The sequence below is a fragment of the Tursiops truncatus genome, chromosome 18 (assembly GCF_011762595.2).
Source record: "Tursiops truncatus isolate mTurTru1 chromosome 18, mTurTru1.mat.Y, whole genome shotgun sequence".
Classification (NCBI taxonomy): Eukaryota; Metazoa; Chordata; class Mammalia; order Artiodactyla; family Delphinidae; genus Tursiops; species Tursiops truncatus.
The window spans coordinates 4,747,573-4,775,357 of NC_047051.1; the positions used below are offsets into that span (position 1 = coordinate 4,747,573).

The following is a 27,785-nucleotide window of genomic DNA, read 5'->3' on the forward strand; positions in this document are numbered from 1 at the left end:
TCCAATCAGGCAGATCTAATGGGAACCCTTGTCAGTATTAGCTTTTTGTAAGAGCAATTAAAATGAACCTGCACACTTAGCTAAGAACAGACTGATGAAAAGAAAATGTACATGTGCCTCACTTTAACAGAATCCAATTGCTAGGAAAGATTAACCACCAAGTGCCTTAATGCAGCTCCCTTCCATGTTGTTTATAACACTAACTACTGGGCAGACAGGCACAGGGACAGGAGGAAGATGTTCAAATGTTCACCTCTCAATTAACTAAGCCATCTCCCCGACCCCTCAAAGCTCCAACCTTAATTTTTAAGGGACTCTAATAGTGTGGTAGCTCTACAAAGAAAAAAGGGGGAAGGAACCGAGAGAGAAGGGTGATGACAATTTAAGAGCTGAAAACAGGGCTTCTGGAAAACGGTTAAAGGCACGCAAGACAGCTGCAAAGTAGCCTGAGGGCACAGATCAAAGAAGAAGTTCATCACTGTCCTAGTTCTGCTGCATCTACTCCGACCACCAATTTATTTCTGCATATAATTCAAGGTGCTCCTCAATCTTTCACAGCTGGAGCCCTGGCTACCTTAGGGATCTCAATTCTTCATCATAATAACCAGGCACAGAGATCAGAAACTGTTCTCAGAAACTCCTGCTTTCCTTGGTTTTACTGAACCTCGGTTACTCAGCTTCAGGGAGAAATACAAATTCTACCTTTTGAATTTAGACTGATGCACGTGAAGTAGTAAAAATGATACCTTCTTAGAAACTTTTTTTGTTTGTTTTTTTACACACAATCAACACTGGTATTTGGATACTGGTATCCAATTAAAAACAACATACCAGCAGAAGAAAAAATAATATAGAGCTTTAAGACTCGTTTACTTGTTTTGAGGTTATCTGCAAAAAAGTCAGACACAAAATGGAGAGATTGGAATGTTTATGCTGGAGAAGGTAAAGGGAAAACAGCCTTCAATATAGAAAATACTACTACTCTAACTAAGGAAAATGGGTTCTTCTGGGACACTAAAAATGGGCACAACTTTTCTACAATTTAAGACACAAATTAGCTTTGGAGGCTGAGCCAAGTAAGGGCGGTAGCCACAGCCACAGGGAAAGGGCAACGAGACTGAAGAGCTGGGGTCTGCCACCCCCAGAACTGAAAGGAGGCTTCTGATCACTAGACCACTCTGTAAGTGTGCGCATTTCAGATATCAGAAGTAGAGGCCAGCCTGCTCGATAAACAAGAAAAATTAAATATATTCATTTAACTCTCCTCCCCATGATACCCCAATACAATGACAGTAAAAGAACAGATTAGGCAAAAACTCAAAAGGCCAAAGAAGACAATGAGAGATTAGAGGTATCAGCGAACTTCCAGAATACAGAAGGCAGATGGAGGAGAAGTAGCCCAAATGTCTCTAAGAGACAAATGGGTAACAACGGACTCACCTCTAAAGGGTCAGAGACGTTTTGTGGGGTGGGGACCTCTGAGAACACAAGTCTGGTCGTCAGTCTTTAAAAGGACCATTGAGACCCCCAGGCACTCAACTCTTCCTTCAGCTGCAGGTTTAGTCTCCACAGAAGATGAAGAGGAGACTCTGGGTGGAGAATCCTTAAGGACAGCAGTGAGGCACCGAGCAGGAAACAGGACCAAATAAAACCCCGAATAACCCCCCACCCCCACCCCAGACAGGCGCCGGAGGAGGCTTCCCGGCAGAAGATAAACAGCCCCAGAGAGACAGCTCCAGCTACTGAAATGGGATGGGGGCCGTGGAAGGGAGGGGCATTCGCCAGGGGCCACTCTAGACTGAAAGAGCAGCCCCACCACAACACAAGAAGCCCCAGTCATCCTTTCAGCATTTCACCCTTACAGATGAGTACAATTTGAGGAAAGCTTCCAACAGGAAAGATACCAAAGTTTAAAAGGGGGCGGGGAATAAACTCCAAGGTCTCAGAAGCAATCCAGTAAGCATCAGAAAACCTCAGCAACAACAAAAACTATAAATGACATCCTGCGAAAAGGAACAGAAAATACTGCCCCCATGAAACAAGAGAAGAAAAAAAGGTAACATTGTAAGAAATAAAAAATGCAATGAGCTGGACAAAAAAGTTGAAGATATAGTCTAAAATGTAGAATAAGGCAGATGATCAAAAATGGGAGAATAAGAAAAATACTCAGTCTAAGTGTTTCAGTATAGCAACCATATCAAAAAAAGACAAAACAGAGAAATTACAACGATAGGAAGAAAATGATCCCAATAGTAGTATCAGCAATGTTTTACAACTGAGGGAAATAAATCATCAGTCTGAATGGGTCCATAAACACTCAGCACAACAGGGTCCCCATCAAGACACAGGATTAGATTTCAGAACACTGTGGATAGAGAATATCCTTAAGGCCTCCCAAAAACGTTTTAAAGGGGGGGAAAAAAAAGCCCTGTACATAAGAGATCGAGAACCAGAATGGCATCCACCCTCTCAGCATCAACGGAAGCCAGAAAGCAGTGGAGTAAGCCCTGATGTAACCTAGGATGGATATCTAGCTCTAACAATAACCGAAACAGTCTTAAATATACAAGATCTCAAAGTCTGTATCCATGCACATTTCCTAAACAAGCATCTACAGAAGGTGTTCCACAAAGCAAGGGAGGAAAAACCCGGAAAGAAGTCGGGAAGAAGGAAAGGAGACAAGTGCAGGGAATGTGAAGGGCGATGGAAGAGACATCGCCAGGTACAGGCTACACAGAAGGAGCACGGGGGGGGGGGGGGGGGGGGGGGGGGGCTGGGTGGTACCTGACAGGCACGGCTCAGTGGAAACGGATACTGAGAAGGTCTTTTTGGCTTTCTTTAGTTCTGCTGAAGGCTTTGGGAAGAATAAATGAAAGTTTAGGACATGGAAAAATAAAGCAATGATAAATTCCATATTGGGAGAACGGGGGAAAGTGAATTTGGGCAGGGATGGTGAGAAAAGAGAGTGAAGTTTCTTATCTGCCAAAACAGGAAGTCAGTAGTTTGTTTGTTTGTTTTTTAATGGCAGTATAAGTACCTTATTTAGGCTGTAAGGATACATTCCAGAAAAAATAGCCCGAGGACTAATGAGTGGCCTCCTCTAGGGAGGGGAAGAGGAGGAGGGTGGGCACTGCTGACCCTGTGTTACTAGCTTATACCCAGCGCAGACAGACAGAGAAGGGTCCCCAAGCAAGGCAAGACACACATACCACGCAACTGCCCTCCTCAAACTGCACAAGGAACCTATCTGTACATAATGACGTGCTAGTACTCAGTAACACCCCAATCTGTTCAGCATAACTTACTTTCTTACCTGTATTATCACCAATACACATATTTTAAAACACTCACCATGGACCCACCTAACAGTACAGTGCAGCATAAACTACCATGACAACTACATAACAAAGATTCGTGGTGTTTTCTCATGATTCAGGAAAGAGTTAAAACTTCTAAAGAAAGGTCTTCCAAAGTTTTAATAATGTATAATTACAATGATTACCTCCATAAGGGCAAGGCTATGTTTTTTTCTTATATTTCACCCTTTTAAATCTATACCACTGGAACAACGCCAGAAGCAAACTGACAAAGACGCTATAGACACATGGGGGCATTTACAAAACTGTATTTATATCTGTACATTTGGACCACTTATATTTAGACACGTAAATAATTCTCAAAGAATCAAAGAGATCATTTGGTCTAGGCCATATGAAATTTTGGTTCTGAGAAAATTCTGACACAAAATAGGAAAAAAAAATCAGGCTGACAAGTTAGAAACTGTTCCAAGACTCTTAAGACTTCAGGCAATGGGGACTTCCCTGGTGGCACAGTGGTTAAGAATCCGCCTGCCAATGCAGGGGACACGGGTTCGAGCCTGGTCCAGGAAGATCCCACATGCCGCGGAGCGGCTGGGCCCGTGAGCCACAACTACTGAGCGTGTGCTCTAGAGCCCGTGAGCCACAACTACTGAAGCCTGTGCACCTAGAGCCCGGGCTCTGCAACAAGAGAAGCCACCACAGTGAGAAGCCCGCACACCTCCATGAAGACCCAACACAGCCAAAGAAAATAATAATAATAAATAAATAATAAATTAAAAAAAAAAAGACTTCAGGCAATGTTGTTTCCCTCCCATTAGAGATAATTTTGAAATTCCAAGTCATGTTTCTTGGCATTAAGTCTAACTGATACAAAGGAACAAATTTCCTTTAATAAATTATGAACTGCACTCATCATTCTTAACACTACTTCCAAGCATAATTTGAAGGCTACGTATCAACGGATACTTACATTGACTAATCCAAAATAGTGCTCATTGACTGGAAACTGTTCTGGACCAATCTCTTTCTCTAATGCCGAGGCATTGGCGCCCTATAAAATGAAAAACAGACATCTTAGTATTTACAGTATTTTCCCAATACTGTCACAGTTATATACACATTACAGAGAAACCCTTAAAATAATTTTCTTGTTGGGGCTTCCCTGGTGGCGCAGTGGTTGAGAGTCCGCCTGCCGATGCAGGGGACATGGGTTCGTGCCCCGGTCCGGGAAGATCCCACATGCCGCGGAGCGGCTGGGCCCGTGAGCCATGGCCGCTGAGCCTGCGCATCCGGAGCCTGTGCTCCGCAACGGGAGAGGCCACAGCAGTGAGAGGCCCGCGCACCGCAAAAAAAAAAAATAATAATAATAATAATTTTCTTGTTCCCTACAACTACCTAACATTATGGAAAGAAAACAAAGGGTGATAGTGAAGAATAAAGGCTTTTAATAATATGACCAAAAACTAGTTTGCAGGAACATTCTCATGGACAAAGCCTGGATCAAGGAATTATATCAAATCCTGTTCCTTGTTTTAAGTAATGGATGTGAGCCCCTGCTGAATCACATGGTCTAACAGGAGTGTCATCTCAGAGCAGCCATCTCAGAGAGCTGAAATTCTGTGAAATTAAATATGCATATATTCAGTGACCTAACACTTCTTCAGAGGTATATACCTGAAAACTTCTCACAGAATTAAAGGTGACAAGAACGTTTGCTGAAATGTCACTGACGACTGCACAGCTGACTGCAGTCTAGATGGTCCATAAAATGACAGCATACTATGCAGCAGTCAGAATAAATGAACTAGGTTTACATACAAAAACACGGATACTTGTCAAAAACATAATATTAAGTAAACAAAGTAAAAACGAGATCCACATATATATATAAAACAGTACATGGCAAACGGGCTGAAAGAATGTACATGAAACACACTTGAGTGGGGCTGGAAGAGGGCCGGGATGTGGAACTGCAGGGTGAAGGACAAAAAGGAAAAAATAAAATAAAGCCCAACGAAAGAGGGGCCTTGCCCAGACAGTAACTGTGTGTCATGGTCTCAGGAATACGACCGACTCAATTCTGTGCATCTGAGGTCTCTGAAGGAAAAGGGACAGGGAGTCGGGGGAAGTGGTGGGCAGCACACAGGCCCTGAGTACCAGCACACACTAGCAAATGGGCTCAAGACGTAGCCTGAAAGGGAAGTAAAAGCAATTCTGAGAACACAGTAACTCTGCATCAGTCTACCTGGAAATTCCCAAGAACACACCCTACCAGACAAATACAACTGATACTACTCACAAGACAGCCCAACACCACCTTGCGGAGCTGCACACAAGACGACAACACGACACACACACCATGCCTCCCCAAGGGTGCGACCACGGTCAACACCACCGGGTGCCCATAGCCCACCCCTGCTGTTTCCTAAGCCTGGGAAGCCCAGACCTTTTTGTCAGACGACGCCTCTTCAACTTCCTGATGGGCCAGGCCTGAAGTAAGTACTGATGAAAGGGACCGGGTGGGTTGGTGGTCGAGTTCCACCACAATGAGACATTTCCTCTAAAATGCCCTCCAGCCATCCAGCACTTGGATATATACACGATACTGTCTGTATTTTTTAATTTAGGAATTACTATTCGGCTTTCTATAAATCCCCGACACAATCACTAGTTCACAGATACTATTGATTTCTAAATTTGGCTCTCCATGAACTGTTTTATAACAACATGAAATTCAGTTATTACAGCAACTTCAAGATCCACTGAAGAGAACCGTCTTGGTGGAAGGCTACAAGCCCGCTCTCCGCCCCCGCCAGCTCAAGTATCTTGTCGCAGAATTTCCTCACATATATTGAAAACTATCACTAAGCCACATGCAAGAATTTAAACTGATATTGGTGTATTCAAATGAGTATAACCCCTTTCCCACACACACACACAAAAAAAAGACAAGAAAAGGTGCTATTATCCAAAGTACGACCTCATGCATCTATATACTTGGGACAATAAAATGCCGGTACACATACCTGGGGAAAGCATTTCTGGCCCTCGGGATGAAGCAAGAACAGAACACCATGTGAGCATTCTCCGCTGTAACACCGATCCATGTGCTCTGACCACCCCATGTCCCACTGGTGTCCCTATACGCTTCCAGGCGCTGCTCAGAAAGCCCTTCCCCCACCCATCCTGGCCTCAGGGTAGTTTTGACTACGGTTCAAGTTCTTAGCCTCTCTGTGCCTCAAGTCCCTAAGGGTAAGAGGGAAATGGTACCAACCACCTTACAGAGCGGCTACGAATAAACTGAGCTGAAGCTTTTGTGAAAGCATCTGGCTGTGCCTTGTACGTGAGCCGCTGTCCGTAAATGCTGCTTCCCTTCTCTCCCCTCCCTTCAATTCCAAGGGGAAGAAAAGTTACTCTCATTGGCCAGTAATATTAATAAATATGACCGGCTCCATGCAATAGCTAAGAAATAACAAGAGAAGGAAACAAAAATCAGAAGGAGGAAATGAGGAAGCTTCATTAAAAAAACCAGATCCTCTCCTCAATCTGGCCAACTCCACAACACGGCCCCTGGAAGAACCCTCATAGTACTCCCCCAAAGCCGAACCACCAGCAGAACCGCAATCCAACGAGGCTGGACTGAGGAGGAGGCTAAGTGCGATGAAGTGGAAACGCAGACCACTGTCCTTTAACCTTTCTGGTAATTTAAGAATGTTTATTTGCAAAATAAAAGGGCCAGTCTCCTCAGCAATTTTCTAAACCCCCAGCTCTAAGCTTATCTGCTGGGTTTTCAAGTAAGCGTTTACACAAACTTAGGTTTTCACAGCCGAAGATCAGGTAATTTCTAAAGTGCCTGCTAACGTAACATTCTGTCATATTTCCAATCCCTTTTATCGACACTTCTGAGGACACTACTGTATTAACACAAAGCTCCCGGGAATTCTAAGCCAACCGACACGTGCTGAGCAACACGATTCGACAGGGAGGGACTGTGGCTGCAGATACCGCAAGGGCAGCAGATCGACACGGACAGTACAGAGAGGACGGAATTTGCTTGGCGACAGTTCTAAAGTAAGGCACAGCACAGTAAACTATACCTCAGTAGAGCATAAGGACGCCGCAGAGCGGATCCTGTGAACTACAGGAGGAGAGTCCCACGGCAGGAATTCAAGACTTTCTTGCAGAAATGACCAGAGCACACACCTACCTCTAGCCAAATGCTAACTACAAAGGCAAAGTGTAGACAAGGCAATCCAGTTTCCGATGAGTGCTTTTTTTAAAATTTAAGTGTTTTCAACACTACAGTTAGTCTAACTGGTGAAAAACCACCACGAAGCCGAAAACTTGCCACACAATTTTTAGTGCGTTTACCAGAGTTCTCGAACATCATCCCTTGAAGATGTTATTGAAGGCTGACACTCCCTATCATGTCAAATAACAGTCAAGCACCGCAAGATTTCAGTTGAGCCTAGAACAGGTCAACATCCAACAGTAATGGCTCTGAACAGCCTTGCATCCCCACACTTGAGAAATAGGACCCTATTGCAATTAACATTGCTTTACAAAATCACGATTCGTTACTGGGATAAAGGGAAGAAACGTTGGTGTTCTCAGTTAGGAATTTCTGCTCTAAAGCTTTCGTGAGGAACAGTATTCATCTGTTTTGTCTGAGAACACAGCACGCTCAGAAGGAAGACGACATTCTTTCTGACCGTTCTGTCTCCATTTTTGTAACTTACATAAGATTATTTTAGACTCAGTACCGATTACTACAAATTCATCAAGAAGAAGTAATTAGATATTCGTGACCCTCCTGATGAAAACAACCAAAAGGTGAATGAATTTTTTAATTAAAACAATAATAATTTACTGAGCTGGTGAGAAAATAAGGAATCTGCAGAAACCAAAAAACGAAGCCATGGGAGAACCCTGGGAGATAAGCAAATGCCAAAGACAGATTTTACATGGAGGTCACCTGCCAACACTAGTGACCTGTGCACCCTACTCTGACAGCCGGATGGAACAGAACATGGTAACCAGGTGCTGAAGCTTAGGGCCCACCAAAGACAGGGAGGCCAGCAGAAGACCCCAGCATGACAGTGAGCCCAAGAGGGCTACGTCTTCAGCTAAGGGGGAACGAGAAATAACCCTGCACCACAGAAGGAGATGGCAACAAAACCTGCCTGACTTGTCCTTGGTGTGGGAGTGGGGGAGATGATAAATATCTTCCCAACAGTCATAACCACAAGCTGGTCCTAATCAAAGCTTGTGACCCAAATTCACACATGCTATATGATCTTACAAACAAACAAAATCAGGCAGAAAATGTAATTCAAAGAGGTCCTGAGTTGACAGTGCCCTCTTCCACCCTACAACTAGCAACCAACGGAATTACAAACTCACTCTAGAAGACAAATTCAATCCACCCCACGAAGAATTCCCACAAATAAAACTCCAAGAGATTTGAGTTCACAATCAAAAATCACACATACACAGAAAAACAAAGCACCACGAGTAAAAGCCAGCAGAAGCACAGATGGCGGAATTAGATTCAAGATATTAAATACCAGGACTATTTCAGACATGATATAAAACAAATGCTTAATATGTGCAAAGAAATAGCAGAAGCTTGATTATAAGAACAAAGATGAGAATTTAAAGCCGAAGCTGATTTTTTTAAGAACCAAATAAACTTCTAAATATAAAAATTATAAAACTTTTAAATATAAAAATTAATTGAAAGTTAAAAACTCAATGGTAACTATGAAGACAGTTCAAAACAACAAACAACAGTGGTTCCCAGGGATTAAGGAGAAGGAGGGATGAACAGGCAGAGCTGAGAGGATTTTTAGGGCAGTGAAAATACTCTGTACGATACTATAATGATGAATACATGTCATTGTACGTTTGTTCAAACCCACAGAAAGTACACCAAGGGTACACTGTAGTGTAAACTATGAACTTTAGGTGATTATGATGTGTCAGCATAGGTTCATCAATTGTAATAAGTGTGCCACTCCGGAGGCGCTGTTGACAAGGGGTGAGGCTGTGCACGTGCGGGCAGGAGGTATATGGGAAATCTCTGTACTTTCCCTTCAATTTTGCTGTGAAACTAAAACTGTTCTTAAAAAAAAAAAAGTTTAATAAAATAAATAAAATCAGAAAGAAAAAAACCTCAATAGCTGTGCTTGAGAAACAAGGTTAATATTGGATAATATTTTAAAATCAATATCCCTGTCAATATAATGCTACTAATTGAAACTAAAGGTTTATTAAAAATAGGAAGTATTGTTTTACGGAAAGAATTTCATGGAAAAATGGAGCCATTATGGAGCTACTGAGAGAGACCAGGGTACACTAAAAATAGCACTCAACTAGCAAAGCTACAGGCTTGAGTCTGGCTCTGGCCATGCCACTAACTAGCTGTAATACCTTGAGAAAAAAATGCTGCTCTCTCGGGACCTGGGTTATCTCGTATGTAAGATCTTGATCTCTATAGTACCTCCATCCCCACATTTCTAACAATGTGTGAACCTACTGGCTCTTCCAATCTTATTAAAACATTAAGGATAAAATGTTGCACAGTCTATTAAAGGTCAGACACTAACAAGGCTCTGGATGAAAGTTAGTACAGCATCATCCTCAGAAACAATCATCCCACGTAAGACTTTGCAGGCCATGGAGTGAGTGCCTCCTTAAACCTACCTAGTATGATTCTTAGAACGCTGAATCATGCCAAAAATAACCACCCAAGCAGAAGAAGAGCAAGTTGAAACTATAAAGATACCCTTTATTTGTTGATAAGGATACCTATGTTTTGAAGATACCATCTGCAAATAGGAAAAAAGAAAATCACTTGGGAGACAGCTGCTTCTGATTAAATAATGTTTACACAGTCAACCGTGGAAAACACACATCTGACTGCCCTGCATGTGCCATTATGAGAAAGAAACAATTACACAAAAGCAAACTGACACCCGGGAATGTTTTCAAGAAAGTAAATTAAGGAAATCTCTTCCACAATCTAAAGCTAGACTATGGTAGAAAATGGTATCTAGGAAGACATATCATTTTGAAAAGCTAATTATGTTCAGTGTATACTGTTTAAGAAGACAGGGTACTTAATACATTTTAGTAGGAAATAAAAAAATGATGAAAACCTAAAAGATGAACATCTCCATCAAGAAAACATACTTATCAAGAATACAGTCGTCCCTCAGTATCTGTGGGGAATTGGTTCCAAGGACCTCCACGTGTACCAAAATCCACGGATGCTCAAGACCCTTATGTGAAGTGGTGCAGTACCTGAGTATAACCTATGCACACCCTCCCGTACGCCGTAAGTCATCTCTCGATGACTTATAATACTCAATGCAATGTAAATGCTATGCAAATAGTTGCCGACACACAGCAAATTCAAGTTTTGCTTTTTGGCACTTTCCAGAATTTTTTTCCCAAATATTTTCAATCCTCGGATGTGGAACCCACAGATACGGCCGGCCGGCACTTCCTTCTTTACATTAGATAGTTACAGTTCTTTATAGCAGATAATCTGTATTTAATACAAACATGAGAAAATACATTTTCCCCACTTCTGTGTTTCAAGTCATATCTTAGAATCCAGTGTTTACCATTCCAAGGTTAATACTGAAGTGGGTCAGATCAGGTCAGTACCCAAAGGAGAACTGCCAAAACAGGCAGGAAAGGCTTCCTGATGATCAAAGGAGCAAGTGACCTTAGCAAACTAAGAACAGTTCTGGAGGCACAGGAAGAGCTGACATGAGGATGTGAACACATCCTCTGACTGCTGTAAAAGGATGACTCCAAAGTACGAAGATGTAAGAAACAAGTTTCTGTCTCCTAAACGAGAAAACGGAGAAGAAAGAGAAGGCTGAAAGTCCATGCCTGTTCTCCCAGGAAACGCTGTACCCCCGAAACTAAGTCAAAGACAACAAACATTTTAATGAAAAAACAAACCATTTCCATACCCTCAGTTTCAGGCATCATAAAAATCATCTCAAAGCAGCAGTCCTTCAGAAAGGATGAACATCAGTAAGCATCTGAGTACTTCCGCCCAGCCCTGTGCCAAATGCTGTGGAACGTTATTTTCAAACAGTCACACCCATTAGTGGCGGGGTGAGGACAACTCAGTGGGTCACAGCCACCAGTGTCTTTTTCAGTAAAACAGAACAGATGACAGTACATCTCCCTACCAAGAGTAAACAACGGTTTGTGGAACTTTGGTTCCAATATTCCAGTATGCATACATGAGGTCTAACTGTAAAGCTAATTTTCACTGTGGGTTCAAGTCAGAAAACTTTTGATATACATTAAAAAGCATACAGAGAAACTGCCGAAGTCATAACCCAACTGGGGAGTACACGGCGAAAAAAAATTAGTTCTTCATGATGACAGGTAGAAAATTATTTTTAAAATAAATCTAAAGTTATACAGGAGAGAACAGATACCAAACTGCTCTGCTACAACACAGTACGCACTACAGGGTGTCAGGACAGGAAAGACGCTGAGAGCTGGAGAATTCGGGGAAGGCTTCACGGACGGAACGAAAAAAGCCAAGCCTCGATTTTCCTTCCGAGGTATTTTCATCAGCGCTTTGCATGTGCCCTGATGCACGTGAGTGAGGGTGCGTCCCCCTCCAGCTCAGGCTGTGCGGCACTGAGCGAGGCCCACAAACCGGGAGGCCTGCCTTCCTGGCCTGGTTCTACCACGTGAACAACTAAGCGGCGTCACCTTCTGCAAATCACTGCTCACTTTCCTCACCAGCAAGGTGAGAGAGACCAGATGTGTGGCACCAACTGAAAACCTAAACTGCTTCAATTCTAATACAGTAGCAATATAGAGTCACATTGAAGGTGCAAATTTAGGGCAAGCTATTTCACCCCGAACCCCACTTTTCCCATCTCCCAAACAGGGCAAACGACAGCCCCTCCGTGGCCTGTTTCCACCAAATGGACAGGAGGCGTTCAGAGCGAAGCCTGGCACAGAAGGCGCTGAACACGCAGTCCCTCTGCCCCTTCCTACTCCCACCTTGGGCTGGACCCCTCGAAGACCTGAAATTCCCTCAGTGACTGACGAAGGATCTGGGGGTCCCACACTCAGGACAGTCATTCTAAGAATCTTAGGCCCACCACAGTGGTCTTCTCTGCTTGTAACTCTGCCATCAGAGTTAAAACGGGCTCCACAGAAAGGACAAAGGACCCCGGGACTGGCCCGGACCTAAGATGGCGCTGCCCCGTTGCAGCAGATCACAGGGGCTGCGAGTGCTTTTGAGAAGCAGCGGCCACACGGGGCAGAGCCACCCTGGCGAGACGGGCTGTGCTGCCAGCAACACTCAGCCGCGCAGGGAGGTCAGAGCCCAAGGCCAGCGCACGAGGCAGGGCCCGAGGCAGGTCCTCCGGAAGCCATCTCCGTGAGCTCCTCAAAGAAGGGGAAACCGTACAAGTTCACTGTCCAACGGTAGGTGTGCACACGTCCGTGTGTATGTCTCATCCTCCCTCCCACCCGCCTGACCACACCCCGCCCCCAGGATTCTTCCCAGAAGAAATTAAAGGAGCTTACTTTGTCCTTCAACTGCCACCATAAGCACATATTACACGTGTAAAATTCCTCATCTAAGCTCTTCGGGAAAACTCAGTTCTATGATTAACCACTGGCCAAAGACTGAAAATTTAAAGTTACTCAGAAGTCGGCACTTATGTAATCCTTTTCACCTAAAAGTGATACATGTACAGACATGCCATGTAAAAAACAGAAGCTTAGGGCTTCCCTGGTGGCGCAGTGGTTGAGAGTCCGCCTGCCGATGCAGGGGCCGCGGGTTCGTGCCCCGGTCCGGGAGGATCCCACATGCCGCGGAGCGGCTGGGCCCGTGAGCCATGGCCGCTGAGCCTGCGCGTCCGGAGCCTGTGCTCCGCAACGGGAGACGCTGCAACAGTGAGAGGCCCGCGTACCGCAAAAAATTAAAAAAAAAAAACAAGCTAAGCAACAAATTACACATCTGCATCACTACTGTAAATCAACGACTAACGACCAAACCAAAAACAACAGGCATATAATTTTAACCTCTAAAAATTCAAATATCCACTAAAACTCAATGTTCCTATCAGACGTGAGCTAAAAGCTACAACCTTCAAATTACCTGACCTAGTATCTCCAACGAAAAGTTTGTTTATATAATTCGTGGCTAAATGTGTGTTACTTACAGAGAATATTTATATGAAGAGAATAAAGACATAGATTCACTTCAAATCTTTGAAGTCAGTCAAGGAATGGAAAAGTATTGTCACTGACCTGATGCCACAACCAAAAAACCCATGCTTTGACCTGTATGTGATCACGAGACGAGGAATTACTGAAAACATCTCGTGAATTCGTCTCCGCCGAAGTTAACAGTGGCGACGCTGGCATCTTTAGCAAGAATTGCTCTGTGACTCCTTCACATTTAGCTTAACAATAACATCAGAAAGAAAATTCTCCAACATGACCAAACATACTTAATGATCTGAATGGGCACAATGAATTTTACAAATCCAACCCTTCTACCAACGCCAAATAATTCACAAAATACCTTCATGGACGGTTAAACATTTAAAACACGGCTATATCTGAACTCCATCACTGGCACCATACCTACGACCAAAAAAGGGGGCAAGGTTTGGTTTTCACAGCATCTCTGCACACCTTTCAATGCAGAGATTCACCTGCATGGCCAAAAAAAATTACAAGAAATGTTTCATCATTTTAAGCCCTTTCTACCACATTCTTGACAGTTTTAACATTCTGTGTCACCAAATGTTTCAGCTCTATCAAAAACAAGGGGCCCTGGATTGGTACCAGGCCAACCCTCAGACACCTGACTTGGATGCCTGACCTGTGCGGTGGTGCTCAATCAGAAAGTGTGGGGCAAAGCTCTTCCACTTGAGAAAACATGAACACCTCTATTTTCCCCAAATCCTATGTTACAGTAAAGTGAATTATTTGTAAAGTCCCTCAGATTCCTGAGAGGAAAATCACCATAGAGTTAAAAGGTATTATTAAGTCGAAGTGAAATCAAAATTATGTAAATTATTGACTGACTTATTCTGTTACTATAACAACAGAGTTCATACTCCGGATTCTAGGGGCTAACTGTAATAAAAACTAAAATTATCATCAAACTTAAATAGTTTTGTCAAATATAGAAAGGAACTGACTGCAGCTGGTACCACGTGGAGTCCTGTCCAAAACATCACTCAGAGTGGAATGATGTCACAGAAAGGACAGAGCCGGAAGTTCCAGGGGTCAGCCCCTCCACCAACACCATTCAGCTGAAAAAGCCTCAGCATCAACTACTGCAGAACACTTACGACCAGGGGTTGTGAAACTCTTCTGATAAATTGAGAACGCTTTCTAACTCATTTTATGAAACCAGCATTACCCTGACTCTGAAGCCAGACTAAGACTCTATAAACTACAGGCAATATTCCTTACGAGTAGATGCAAAAACCTCAACAAAGCACCAACAAACCCAATTCAGCAACATATTAAAGGAATTATTGACCAAGTGGGATAAATATCCAAAGTAAAGAACTCCAACAACTCAAGAACAAACAAACAACCCAATTAAAAAGTGGGCAAATGACTTGAATTGACATTTCTCCAGAGATGATATACAGCTGGCAAATAAGTACGTTTAAAGATGCTCAGTATCACGACTCATTAGAGAAATGCAAACCAAAATCACAACGTACCCCTGCGCACCCAACAGGATGGCCGGAATCCAGGGGAAAAAAATGGAAAATAACAAGCACTGGTGAGGATGTGAAGAAATTTGGTGGTTCCTCCAAAAATTAAATATGGCGTTACCATCTGGCGCAGCAATTTCAATCCTAGGTATATATCCAAAAGATGTGAAAACAGGAAGTCAGACACTTGTGTGTCAGTGTTCACAGCAGCATTAGTCATTACAGCCAAAAGGCTGAGACAACTCCAAATGTCCATCAAGAGAGGAATAAACAAAATGTGGAATAATATAACGGAATATTATTCAGCCATATAAAGAAATGAAGTACGGATTCATGCTACAACACGCATGAACTTTGAAAACATTATGCTAAGTGAAATAAGCCAGACATAAGAGGACAAACAGTGTATGATTCCACGTACATGAAATACCTACAACAGACAAATCCACAGAAGACAGAAAGCAGACTAAAAAAAACAAAAAAAGAAAGCAGACTAGAGGGCAGTGAAGTCTGCAGACAGGGAGGGCAGCGAGGAATGGGGAGTTTTACTGAACGGCTACAGAGCTTCCAGTTGGGGTGATGAAAACATTTTGGAATTAGATAGTGGTGACGGTTGCACAATATGCTGAATGTAATTATGTTACTGAAATCTACACGTAAAATTAAAATGGCCAATTTTATGTTATATATATTTGACCACAATTTTAAGAAAAAAAGAAAAAGACTAGGTGATCAACGGTCAAGGATGCTACACTGGGATCCCAAAACAAGAGTTAATAAAGACGCTTCCTTTCCCACCATCGTTTTCCTGGAGGGCAAGTCACTTGCTGAAATCCAAAATTTCTTGGGTGAAAAACATAACTGCAGGGATCAGATAAGGCCAAGTGCGGCCTGTTTAGTGTCACAAGCCCAAAAAGATAAGCTAATCCTTGAAGCAAACAACATCTACATTCAACTGCTTTGATTCAGCAAGCTACAACAGTGCAAAACAAAGACATCAGGAAAATTCTGGGACGCACCTATGTCTGAGAAAAGATCCGCTCAGCAGGGCTGAGAGTAAGTGTCCTCCAGCTGCTGAAACTGCAAGAGGCTGAATGACACCCAGTGTTCATGGGTGGCCCTTCTTAAGAACTGCAGTAAAATTCATCTTTTAAAATAAACACAGATTTACATACTTTAAATACAACTAGAATACAATTTTCAGAATGCAGGGAGAAATCAGCGTGGGAACCTGAGTTTGGCGACATTATAAACTTCCCGTGCGGAGGCAGCGGGACCAGCGGGGGCCCGGAATCGGGGACAGAGTCTGAGCCCAAGCTCCGCACCGCTTCATGAGCCATGAACAAGTCACTGTAGCCGGCTTGGTCTCCTCACCTTTTAACACGGGGAAACACCTACTCTGCCGAGCTCACAGGTGTGGAAATCAAACAACGAGGGTGAAACTTCACTTCGTAAAGGAATTAGAAGCATCAGTCACTCAAATTCTCCTAAGTGATCGTTTTAGCAAACTGATCAACACAATGGAAAATTCCAATAGAAGACAGTGAAGTACTTTACTTGTACTTTGTTTTGGAAGCTACTTGTGTAGGTAGAAGGAAAATACGCAGCTCTTTTTTGTGGCCTCTCCCGTTGCGGAGCACAGGCTCCGGATGCACAGGCTCAGCGGCCATGGCTCACGGGCCCAGCCGCTCCGTGGCATGTGGGATCCTCCCGGACCGGGGCACGAACCCGTGTCCCCTGCATCGGCAGGCGGACTCTCAACCACTGCGCCACCAGGGAAGCCCCACAGCTCTTTAATCTATCCAAAAGTCTGAAGTTAGCTCCCTCTGGACAGCTGTAGTAAAGACTAGAACCAGCATCAGATCCCTTTTGATGCCTTGTGTAACAGTTTTATTTAATAAATACTGCAGGTTCACAAACTGAAAAACAATGCAAACTGTGGAGGGTAGAGAGTAAAACCTAAGTGTTAATTGCCACTTCCTCCCTTCAGGTCCTTTCCCCAGAGACACCGGCTGGGACCAGCTTGGTTTCAGCTCTAGGTGGTTATTATCACAGCTGTAAATAATCGTTATCTCGTCAACAGCTTTAAATCTGCCCTGCAAATGAAAAACGGGCACACACACACTCCTCCAACTCTCCTTCCCCACGTCACCTCCTAATTTTTATTACAAATCATTAGATTTAATACTGCTTTAGGGAATCTAGTAATTCTACATTTAAATCTCTAGCTAGATTAACCAACTTCATAAAGGACTAAATCCCGCTATGAAACCAGCTGCCTCTGCCTCTCCCTCCCTCCTTCCTCCACTTGTTTACCTACGCAGGGACCGTAACACTTACATTTGCTTCTGTAGTGACAACTAGATCTGCCACCCTTTACTCAAAACCCAAGAGCTCCATGGACAGCGGCCCAGGGGGCAGCTAACGCCGCTCAGGAGCTTGGCTCGAAGCAGAAGGGGAGAAAGGTGCTGAACAACTTCGACGTAAGAAAAGCTTAGTTACGCACACGAAAGGTTTTACAGGTGACTGCCAGAAAACAAAGAAAATATCATCACTGCAACAAAAGGCGGTACAGGAAAGCCAAAAAGAACAAAGCGAAGGAACAGAAATGTGGCCCTTGATCATTAAACTACTGCCACCTAAAGGAGAACCAAGTTTCTTGTTCTCTTCCAAGCTCCCGCTTTTCCTTAAGTTTCTGGAAATCCTTGCTTAGCTGTTCTGACTCGTGAATGAAAGATGACCAGCATCGGTATCTCTGGCTGGGATGCCTCCGCATTTGTCCTGAAAGCGCTGGTTCCCAGTTCCAAGGAAGCGGGTGCTTGGAGGGGTAGGGAGGCCGAGTACCAGGGGGCGTGGCTGAGGGTGGCTGCATCCCAGCCCCACGTCTGCAGCGACACCGGCCCACCACACGCCCCTCCCCGATCTCTCCACTCCTGAGCCCTAATGGCCTATCCGCCCCCCAGACAGGAGGTCACCCGCTCTCTGCAAAGACCACGTCTCCGGCCTGACCCCACGTGCCAGCTACTCTGTGTGAACAGGAGGAGAGAAGGCTCCCCTGAGCCAGCTCTTCCAGCGATTACCATGGTGATGGCATCACAGCCACACGCCAACCGTGAACGGCAGGCGCCAAATTCAAGCTTCCACGAGGGCTCTCCTGGCAGGACCACAGTCAATTGTTCTGTTCAGTGGTTCTTTTCTTTCCTGTCACTACTTTCCAATCCTCTAGGAATTCCTCAAAAAGATCTGGTCCATCGGTAGCACCATTTACCCTCTACCTCTGCTGAAGTTTAATGAACTAAGCACGAGCAGGCACTCAGCACACGCGTGCAGACACATCTTTCTGTTACTCCCACAGACACTGCCTGAGAGGTGGATGTGCACAGACTGGCCTCAGGGTCCTTTAGGACAGATTTCTTATAAAACAGGAGTTCTTATTTTAACAAGTGTATTACTTCAAGGAGTCTACTCTCCACAGACTATATTATCTAAATCATATAAAAAACTTTACTAATAAACACCTACAGTAATGGAAAGAGCCCCTCTGGTGCTGAATCAATCTCAGCAGAAACGCGCAGCCCACACCAAAGGCTGTTTCAGTCAGACCACTGCTCCCAGCAATAATTTCCAACAGTGTTCTCTTCAATATGACATATAGAAACGTATGAGAAATTTATAGATCAATTATCTACTTCAGAAAAATATTCAAACTTGTTCTAATTTATAAAAAATAATTTTACTAGTCATACATATAACTGAAATGTGTCAGCACACTCAGACAAAAAGGACTAAAGAAGCTCTCTTTATAGGGTTGCTGAAGGCCCATGGGACAGAACTTGGAGGCAATGTCCAGGGACGTGCTTTGACCAAAAGCAATTCAATTTCTAAAATTTCTTTATCACATTTGGCTTGCCATCTAGACTCATCTTCTGTTACATTCTGAAACTGACACAGCAAAAGGGGAAAAAAAGGTCTCCCCTATTCAGTCCAAGAGGAGGGAGAAGTAAGAGTTCAGTGAGTCCAGGGTGAGAATGCACACATCACCTGCCCAAAAAGACGGGGCACCCTCGGAGAAGAGGGAGCTTCTTTCCATCCCGGTCCCCTAGAGTCTCTCCTATTACCAAACAACACTCTCACAATTACTTCATTTTGAACAACAAAGGGTTATCCGAGGAAGTCTGAAACAACCCCAATAAATGATAATTCTAATTCCTTTAGAAAAGAAGTCAGAAATTTGAACACATGTATTAATTATGCTAGAGATACGATCTCATTATAGTACGTGATGGATGTCATAACAAAGGCGCCTTTCAAATCACTTTCATAAAGGGTAGACTAGGTCAGCAATCCCTGATACATTATATGGCGATACCGGCAAACGAGCAAGCAAAAACCAGTGGTCAATACTCCATGAACAGATATGCCATTCCAAGCCACAGTACCCACCAATGCTTCAAGACCAATTTAGCAGTGCTGCCCGTAGGGATAGACGCACTTAAATGAAAGGAGAGATGACGCGCTCGGACCAACTGCGCCGGATGTCACAAAAGTATCGAGAACAAAACGCTGCTGCTAAAGATGCCTGCGAACAATCCGAAGATGAATCAAATTACATCATAAAATGAACGAAAACATTCACAATTTACTTTTTATCTCAGATCTCTATGGGCAACAAAACTTATAAATTAAATATAGGTAACCCTTTACTACATCAGCCGCATCCCTAAACATTTACATATTCAAACGCTTAAACATCGAGGTCTACGAAATACACAAATCCTAAGATATCTGCTGTTTTCTACATAGGATACGACCATATGTCCACATGCGCAGCCAGAGCAAGCTGGGGAGGGGGGCGAAGGAAACATGCTTCCTTCACTGTCGAGCTGGGTGAGACGCCCCACCCGGAACCCACGAGCTTTGTGTTCACGGGGTTCCTTCCGTCTACAAGTCAGGCAGAACTCCGGCTAGAATTCTTCCCACCAGAGGCCGGAGTTACTGCGGAGCTATGTTATCAGGGGACTGTCTCCCCAACACAGGTCCACGTGAAAAGCAACTGCGAAGAGCAGGCGAGGTCCCACCGCCGGCGGATTCTGAAATGACTTTGCGCACATGTGTGTAGCTGCCTACCCACTAGGCACCACGAGGACAAAGCAAGGTATGGACTAGACAGTCCACATCCGCAGGGAACATACAGTACAGAAGAGGAAGACCAGGATCCAGCACATAAAACGTTAAGTCACACAATATTTCGATAATAAAGCGATACCCGGGATTTGCCTCAAAATAATCCGGGAGGTTTACAGTAGGTGGGACGGAAGGAGACACTGGCTGGTCAAGAGGTGCTCTGGGCCGCAGCCAGTGGATAGGTGCACGGCAGCACATGATACTATGCATCTACCTTATAGATGTCTGTTTTTCTGTAATAAAAAGAGACTACGCTTGGTTGAAACAAAATGCAAAACACGATTAACTGCCAAATAAGTGACACAGATAACTGATTAGTTCAGAAAGAGGCAGCCCCTCCACATAATATAATCACAAGTAAGATGTTTACCACACAAAGCAAGAATTAAACCTCAGTCAGACTGAGACTTCTCACTGATTGTGAACGCATCATTGTGGTGGACAGAATTAAAGCGTTCTCCTCAAGTGTGGGCAGGGCCAGGGACTTGCTTCCAACCAACAGGATACGACAACGTCACGGGACGACAATTCTGTGGTTGTAGAAGAGTCTGCATTGCTCCCAGGCTTGCTCTCTGGCTTCGAAGAAACAAGCTGCAGTGCTGTGAGACAGCCCATCCCCTGGCAGAGAGGGCGCCGCATGGAGGAGAGGATTACACGGAGGACAGGTTCCATGGAGGAGAGGGAGCTGTAGGCAATCTCTCAGCGCTAACAGCCAGCCAAAAGCCAGGGCCCTCACTCAGCCCTGCCCTCTGCAAGGCTGCAATCAGTGTGTCGGCCAGAGCTCAGTTCTCATCACAGCCTCAACTGGCAGTGGATCTGTTATATGATAAATGTGTGTTGGTTTAAGCTGCTAAATTTGTGACTATTTTCAGTTCCAAAGCTCTACATTTGCCACATTTTGTATCGTGTTTGCCCCTTTAGTTGTGCTATTATTCCTTCTCTTGAGTTTAAAGAAATCATGATTCTAGAACTCTAGGATAATCCATGCTCACTCTGCAGCAGGACGCCGCCGCCCCGCCCTGCCTGAGACAGTATGCCAGGTGCCACGGCACACCCTTCACTTCCAAAGGGCCCCAGGTGAGACAATAAATGATCCCGCAGCCTTGTATTCACATTCTATATGTTAATCATTATCTTGCCAGGCACAGTCACCTTATTCTTTTCAGTTTGCTCCTACCGAATACACTACACATCTCTAACTATTACTGTTAACATTTTGCTGGACTTTTCCCAGACTGATGATTTCTTCGGCAAAGAAGTTCAGCATACAGATAAAAATATAACATTTAAGATGCAGACACACTTAACGGAGCGCCTTCGCTTACATCTGAATGCAGTATGATTAGTTCCTGTAACGCTGATATACCCTACGTTCCTACAGCTGTGATAAATTTCCTACAGCTTATGCTACACACATGTATAAAGCTGTTTCAAAAACTGTCGTTCTTAGATAAACTTAATGTCTGAAACTCCTTTAGAAAGACAGTTTTCCCACAGCAATTCTAAACATGCAAGGCCCACCTTAAATTATCTTACATGGTAGGATATAAATAAATGCAGGTAAAGTCATACACAAGTACTTGCCTATACTGATTCCGATATTTAATTTAAAAACAATTTCTTATATGGCTAATGTGTACTAGGTACTATGCTAAGGACGGAGTATACAAACTTGACTTATCCCTACAGAAAAGGAAACGGAAGTTCTGCCTTTGTTGTTCACCATCAATGTACAAGTGACAGTGAAAAAGATATTCTAGGATTATTGTCCCTCAAAAAGGTTCTACTAATTACCCTATAATAAGGTAAAATACAAATTAAAAGCTCACTTCCTACTTGCAAAACATATTACTAGTGTACTTTCATTAAAAATCACAATATGCAACGTAAAAAGCTATTTACGAAGCCCATTTAAAGTTTCTCATCTAACATAATTCTAATCTCAAAAACAGACTAGTTCTTTTAATACATACAGTATGTTTTTGGTAGGGCCTAACAGAGAAAAAATAGAGAAACTCCTGCACTGTCCCATGAAAGAGAAGATGGTGGGAAGATGGTGGGTAGTGACTGGGAGGGAACATGACAGTGGCATCAGAAGTGCTGATGATGTTGTTTCTTAATATTGGAGCTGGTACACAGGTGTATTTAATCTGAAAATTCACTGAGGTTTATACTTATATGTTAAGCAAATCAGTATAGTTATGAAAACATATAGAGTGTCAAAAGTTTTAGATTATGAAATCTTGATCTATATCAACAAGGTATATTAATCAAACAAATAATTTTTAAGGCTTATTATGTCCCCATAGGCAATATAAGCTACAATAATATTATAATAATAATAAGAGGTACCATTTATTAAGTATCTATAATGGGCCAAGGACGATACTAGGTACTTGATATATATAATCTATTTTATCTTCAAAACAACCCTTTTAGATATTATCCTAATTTTATAGATAACAAAACCAAAATTAGCACTTTGAATCCTTAAGAGACTGGAAATTTGACTAATACTACTCTTTCTTCATACGTAAATGAAGCTATATCTAGCTATAACAGATTCATTTTAAAAGATTAACTTGAAATTAAAAATTTTTAATTGCAAAATGTTCATTTGCTCCAACAAGATTGGAAGATTTCACAATTATTTCCATGTCAGCTGACAGTGAGTATTCAGCCAAAACAACGTACTAAAACTACAGATTACTACATAACTTCAAAACACTACACAGGAATTCCACTAAAGCCTTCTGTAAGCACTCCAATTAAAAAGGAAGAGGATTCAAAGAAGTTAAGGGGAAAAAACTAATGTTAAATCTGATTTGAAAATATTAATGTGAACTATTTAAAAATATGATTTCCTTCATTGAATATGTGTGTAACTTTTAATCTAAAGGTTAATTTTTTTCACTAGAACCTAAATTAAGAAAGAGGTAAGTATAATTCAAAACTACAAAGAGAAGGCCCTACTCCCTGGTGGGAAGTGCTGACGCGCCAGGGTTTACAGGCGCTGATGATCCCTGACATCCAGTGACTCCACCACTGTGCTGGACAGACCCTTCCCCGTGTCTGTCCCTCCCCCTTTCTACTCACCCAAAACTGCCTAAATTTTTAATAAATTTATTTATTTATTTTTGGCTGCACCGGGTCTTCGTTGCTGCATGCAGGCTTTCTCTAGTTGCAGCAAGGGCGGGCTACTCTTCGTTGCGGTGCGTGGACTTCTCCTTGCGGTGGCTTCTCTTATTGCAGAGCATGGGCTCTAGGCGCATGGGCTCAGTAGTTGTGGCGCGCGGGCTCAGTAGTTATGGCTCACGGGCTCTAGAGGGCAGGCTCAGTAGTTGTGGCGCACGGGCTTAGTTGCTCCGTGGCATGTGGGATCTTCCCGGACCAGGGCTCGAACTCATGTCCCCTGCATTGGCAGGCGGATTCTTGACCACTGCGCTACCAGGGAAGTCCCCGAAACTGCCTAAATTTTGACTGGGGATCTCCACCTGCAGTAAGAAGGTAATGTGTAGACAAATCAAGAGAAGTGCTAGTATGTTATTAAAACTCATTTTGCTGATACAGGGAATTCATAATTTGTGACTGAGTACACAGTGAGCCATGAAAACACAGGGCTGCTCGCAGACACCTAAGGAGCCGACGAAGGGACCTAACATTTACTGAACAAGACCCCTGACATACTATCTTATTTACTCCTCCTAGTAACCTCAGAGCAGTATTTTTGGACAAGCAGTTGAGTATGGCAATTATAAACAAAGACTCTGGATCCAGACTTCCAGGGATTTGAATCCCAGCTCTGTATGACACTGGGAAAACTCCTTAAGCTATCTGTGCCTCAGTTTTCTTATCGGTAAAAGATAACACCAGTTCCAACCTCAAAGAACTACTGTGAAAACTAAATGAATTAATACATGTAAAGGGCTTAGAATAATGTCAAGCACACAGTAAGCACTACCCAATTGTTACACATATTATTTTTGGCCCATTTTACATGTAAAATAAACTCAAGGGTTTAAGGTAATATGTCCAAAGTTGTAACTAATAAATGGCAGAGGGGAAACTTGAACGCGGGTCTGTGTCAGACACAGAACGCCTACTCTTCATCACACTACCCTCCCCAAACGTCAGGTTCTCCTCAAGTAACCATACAAGTGTAAGACATTTCCCAGTGAGTCTCCTTCTTGAAGAATGACAGGTAGCAAAAGACATGAAATTCTGAGCCCCACTTTTCCACGTGGCAACGGTAGCCCTTCTGCGTGAACCATGTGCCACGATGCTGCTGAGCCAGAGTAACCGATCAGGGCTAAAACACACCTTGTCCGTTTGGCTAAGGAGCTGAATTTATACACTGTTTCTATGGGAGAATCAATAATGAGCGCCAATCAACTGACTTTAAAAAGACCTTTGAAAAAAAAAGACCTTTGGAAATCAGTCTGTTAGTTGAAGACTTCCTGCATAACCACTTTCTTCCAATGCTTGCTATTCCAGTTTGGTAGCTTCTCAGAAGGAAGGACAAATTAATAATAACATAAACTACTTCCCACATAACTTCAATCTAAACCACTATGTTGAAGGAGTTCATTTAGAATCTGCTTATCCTGTGAAATATCGGGATCTCAGATTGAGTTCCCCTGTACTACTTGTTACTATAAAAGGCTAGTTGTCATAAGGTCCTTTTTTAACTCCAAAACTCTCTAAATCTGTTACACCAAACTTTTGTTATCAATAGAGAAAATGAGAAACAACAAAAATAAGTATATCTTGGTTTCCAAGACATCACAGAATAGAAAGATATAAGAGCGAATATATTAAAATGTCTGATTTGAGAGCACTAACATTAATAATTAACTCAATTACCCACAGGACAGTAAAAGAATATTTAATACAAATTGTTTTAAAAACCATGTTTGCCACGTATGGAAACGACCAAGAGAACATACAAAAAACATGTTGTCAAATACTAGTAATTGATTAATGGGTTATAGGTGACTTTTAGTTTCTTTACACATTGCTGTCCATCACAAACATTTATTCCTTTTATAATCAGTAAAACAGTAAAATTTCTTACTAAGTATCCATGTAACTAAAAGAAAATATTACACAGCTGTGAAAGACTTGGGTGTGGGAGGCTGGGGAGAAGGTGACGGATTGAGCAGTCACAAGGAGGAAAAAAAAAAATCAAGCAGTCAGCTAACTACTGATACATCGACTTCCAGAAAAGGTCAGCCATTATTAGTTTAATGCAAAATTAAGTATAAATTCCACCAACTACAGAGCTCCAATCCTGGCTCATAAGTGAGGTTAGAGATATTTTAACTAGTTAGTTTAAAAGATACCCAAACTAACTAATTGCTACTCCCCTTAAAAAACTACAGTTCCTTGAGTCCCTATCTTATTTCTGAAAGAACTTAAGATGGCAATACTCCTTTAAGCCATCTGTTATGAACTGAACTGTATCCCTCGCCCCAAAAGAAGATACACGGCAGTCTTAACTCCCAGTAGCTTGGATTGTGACCTTACTTAGAAACTGGGTCTTTACAGAAGTAATCAAGTTAGAATGAGGTCATTAAGGTGAACCCGAATCCAGTGACTGGTGTCCTTATAAAAAGGGGAAATTTAGACACAGACACACACAGAGGGAAGATGATGTGAAGGGACACAGGTAAAAGTGGCCATTGACAAACCAAGGAACACCTGAGGCTCAATACTTCCAGGTGAGGCTATCAGAGGCTAGGAGAGGCCTGGAACAGATCTTTCTCTAACATCTTCAGAGGGGGCATAACACTGCCAACACCTTGGATTTGGACTTCTGGCCTCCAGAACTGTAAGACAATAAATTTCCCTTGTTCTATGCCACCCAGTTTGCAGCTCTTGTTACAGAAGCCCTAGAAATCTAATACACCATCCGATAAACATGCAGCGGGACACCCTCATAACCACTGCCTTTCCAAAGAACACTAAACAATTTTATCTGTAGAATAAATACACAGTGAAGCTAATCTACAGGCACAACAACATATAACTCATGAAAGGAATTCATACTATCATTTCATTTTAGTTTGTGTCCAATTTTCTTATGAATGTCTTCTGTGAGAATGTAATATTTAACTATAGTAATATATTCTTGGTTGAGACGTAACGATTCTGAATTAATCTAATCATTCTGACCTACAAAGTTGATATATTATACTATAACGAAAATGTTCCCCCCCCCCAAAAAAAACAAACTCCCAACTGAAAGGTACAGGCATTTAACATAAACCAGAATTTAAGAATATATAGGTCAGGGCTTCCCTGGTGGCGCAGTGGTTAAGAATCCGCCTGCCAATGCAGGGGACACGGGTTCGAGCCCTGGTCCAGGAAGATCCCACATGCCGCGGAGCAACTAAGCCCGTGAGCCACAACTACTGAGCCTGCACTCTAGAGCCTGCGAGCCACAACTACTGAGCTCATGCATGTAGAGACCGTGCTCCACAAGAGAAGCCACCGCAGTGAGAAGCCCGCACACCACAACAAAGAGTAGACCCCGCTCACTCCAACTAGAGAAAGCCCGCGTGCAGCAACAAAGACCCAACTCAGCCAAAAATAAATATAAATAAATTTATTTTTTAAAAAAAGAATATATAGGTTATAAACACAAAGAGACCCACAAACAGGCACATGATAGTGAAAATGCTGAAAGTCAAAGACAAGGAGAAAAACTTGAAAGCAGCAAGAGAAAAAGGATGAGTCGCTTAGAAGGGACGCCAATAATACTGACAGCTGACTTCTCAACAGAAACAAGGCGGCAAGAAGGCAGTGGGGTAACACAGTCAAAGTGCTCAGATAAAAAAACTGCCAACCAAGAATACTAAATCTGGCAAAGCTTTCAGACTAAAGGTGAAACAATGATTTTCCCAGACCAAACCAAACCAAACAACCCTGACAGTTTTTTGCTAGCAGACATGACTTAACAAGAAATACTAAAGGAGGCTGTTCAGGATGAAAGCACATGACCTCAGATAATAATTGTTGTCCGCATGAACAAAAAAAGAGGACCCGTGACAGCAACTGTTTCACTACAGAGGACACCATAAACACATTTTTTTCTTTCTCCTCTTAACTGATTTAAAAAGCAATTGTATAAGATAGTTATGTATGTACAATATATAAAGTATTACTGGGCCCATGGTATAGATAAATGTAATATACGTCATACATATACCAGTAACAGCACAAAGGGGCAGGTTGGAGCAAAGCTGTAATGGGCTTAGCAAATAGATGGTAAAGTACTAATTATGACAATGTATTGCTGTGTTTATAACATTAACAGATGTAATGTATATAAAAATAAAGCCCTAAAAGGGGAGAAAGGGAATGGACCTATATAGGAATAACATTCCTATATACCACTGGAATTATGCTAGTATAAATCTGAAGGTGATTCTGACAAGCTAAGATGTATATGGTAAAATTTATAATTTTATAAATTTTTTCCGACTCCTGTCTTTTTTCCTATTTCCCCTTTATTGCTTTCTTTTGCATTAAGTGTTTT

General features: G+C 42.7%; 1 protein-coding gene across 2 annotated transcripts in view; it reads right to left on the reverse strand.

The window, feature by feature from the left end:
- Nucleotides 1–27,785, reverse strand: part of USP12 (ubiquitin specific peptidase 12) — a 77,775-nt gene that overhangs the window by 38,366 nt on the left and 11,624 nt on the right. Inside the window, exons 1-2 of one of the 2 annotated variants that reach the window (XM_073794989.1) lie at nucleotides 14,531–14,581; nucleotides 4,291–4,371 (exon numbers count right to left, since the gene is read on the reverse strand). In XM_073794989.1, the coding sequence (XP_073651090.1) occupies nucleotides 4,291–4,371; nucleotides 14,531–14,566 (117 nt within the window). In that variant the 5' untranslated portion in view covers nucleotides 14,567–14,581. Of the gene's footprint in view, nucleotides 1–4,290; nucleotides 4,372–14,530; nucleotides 14,582–27,785 lie in introns of those variants that run through there. The other variant, XM_019936842.3, reaches the window with a different exon arrangement.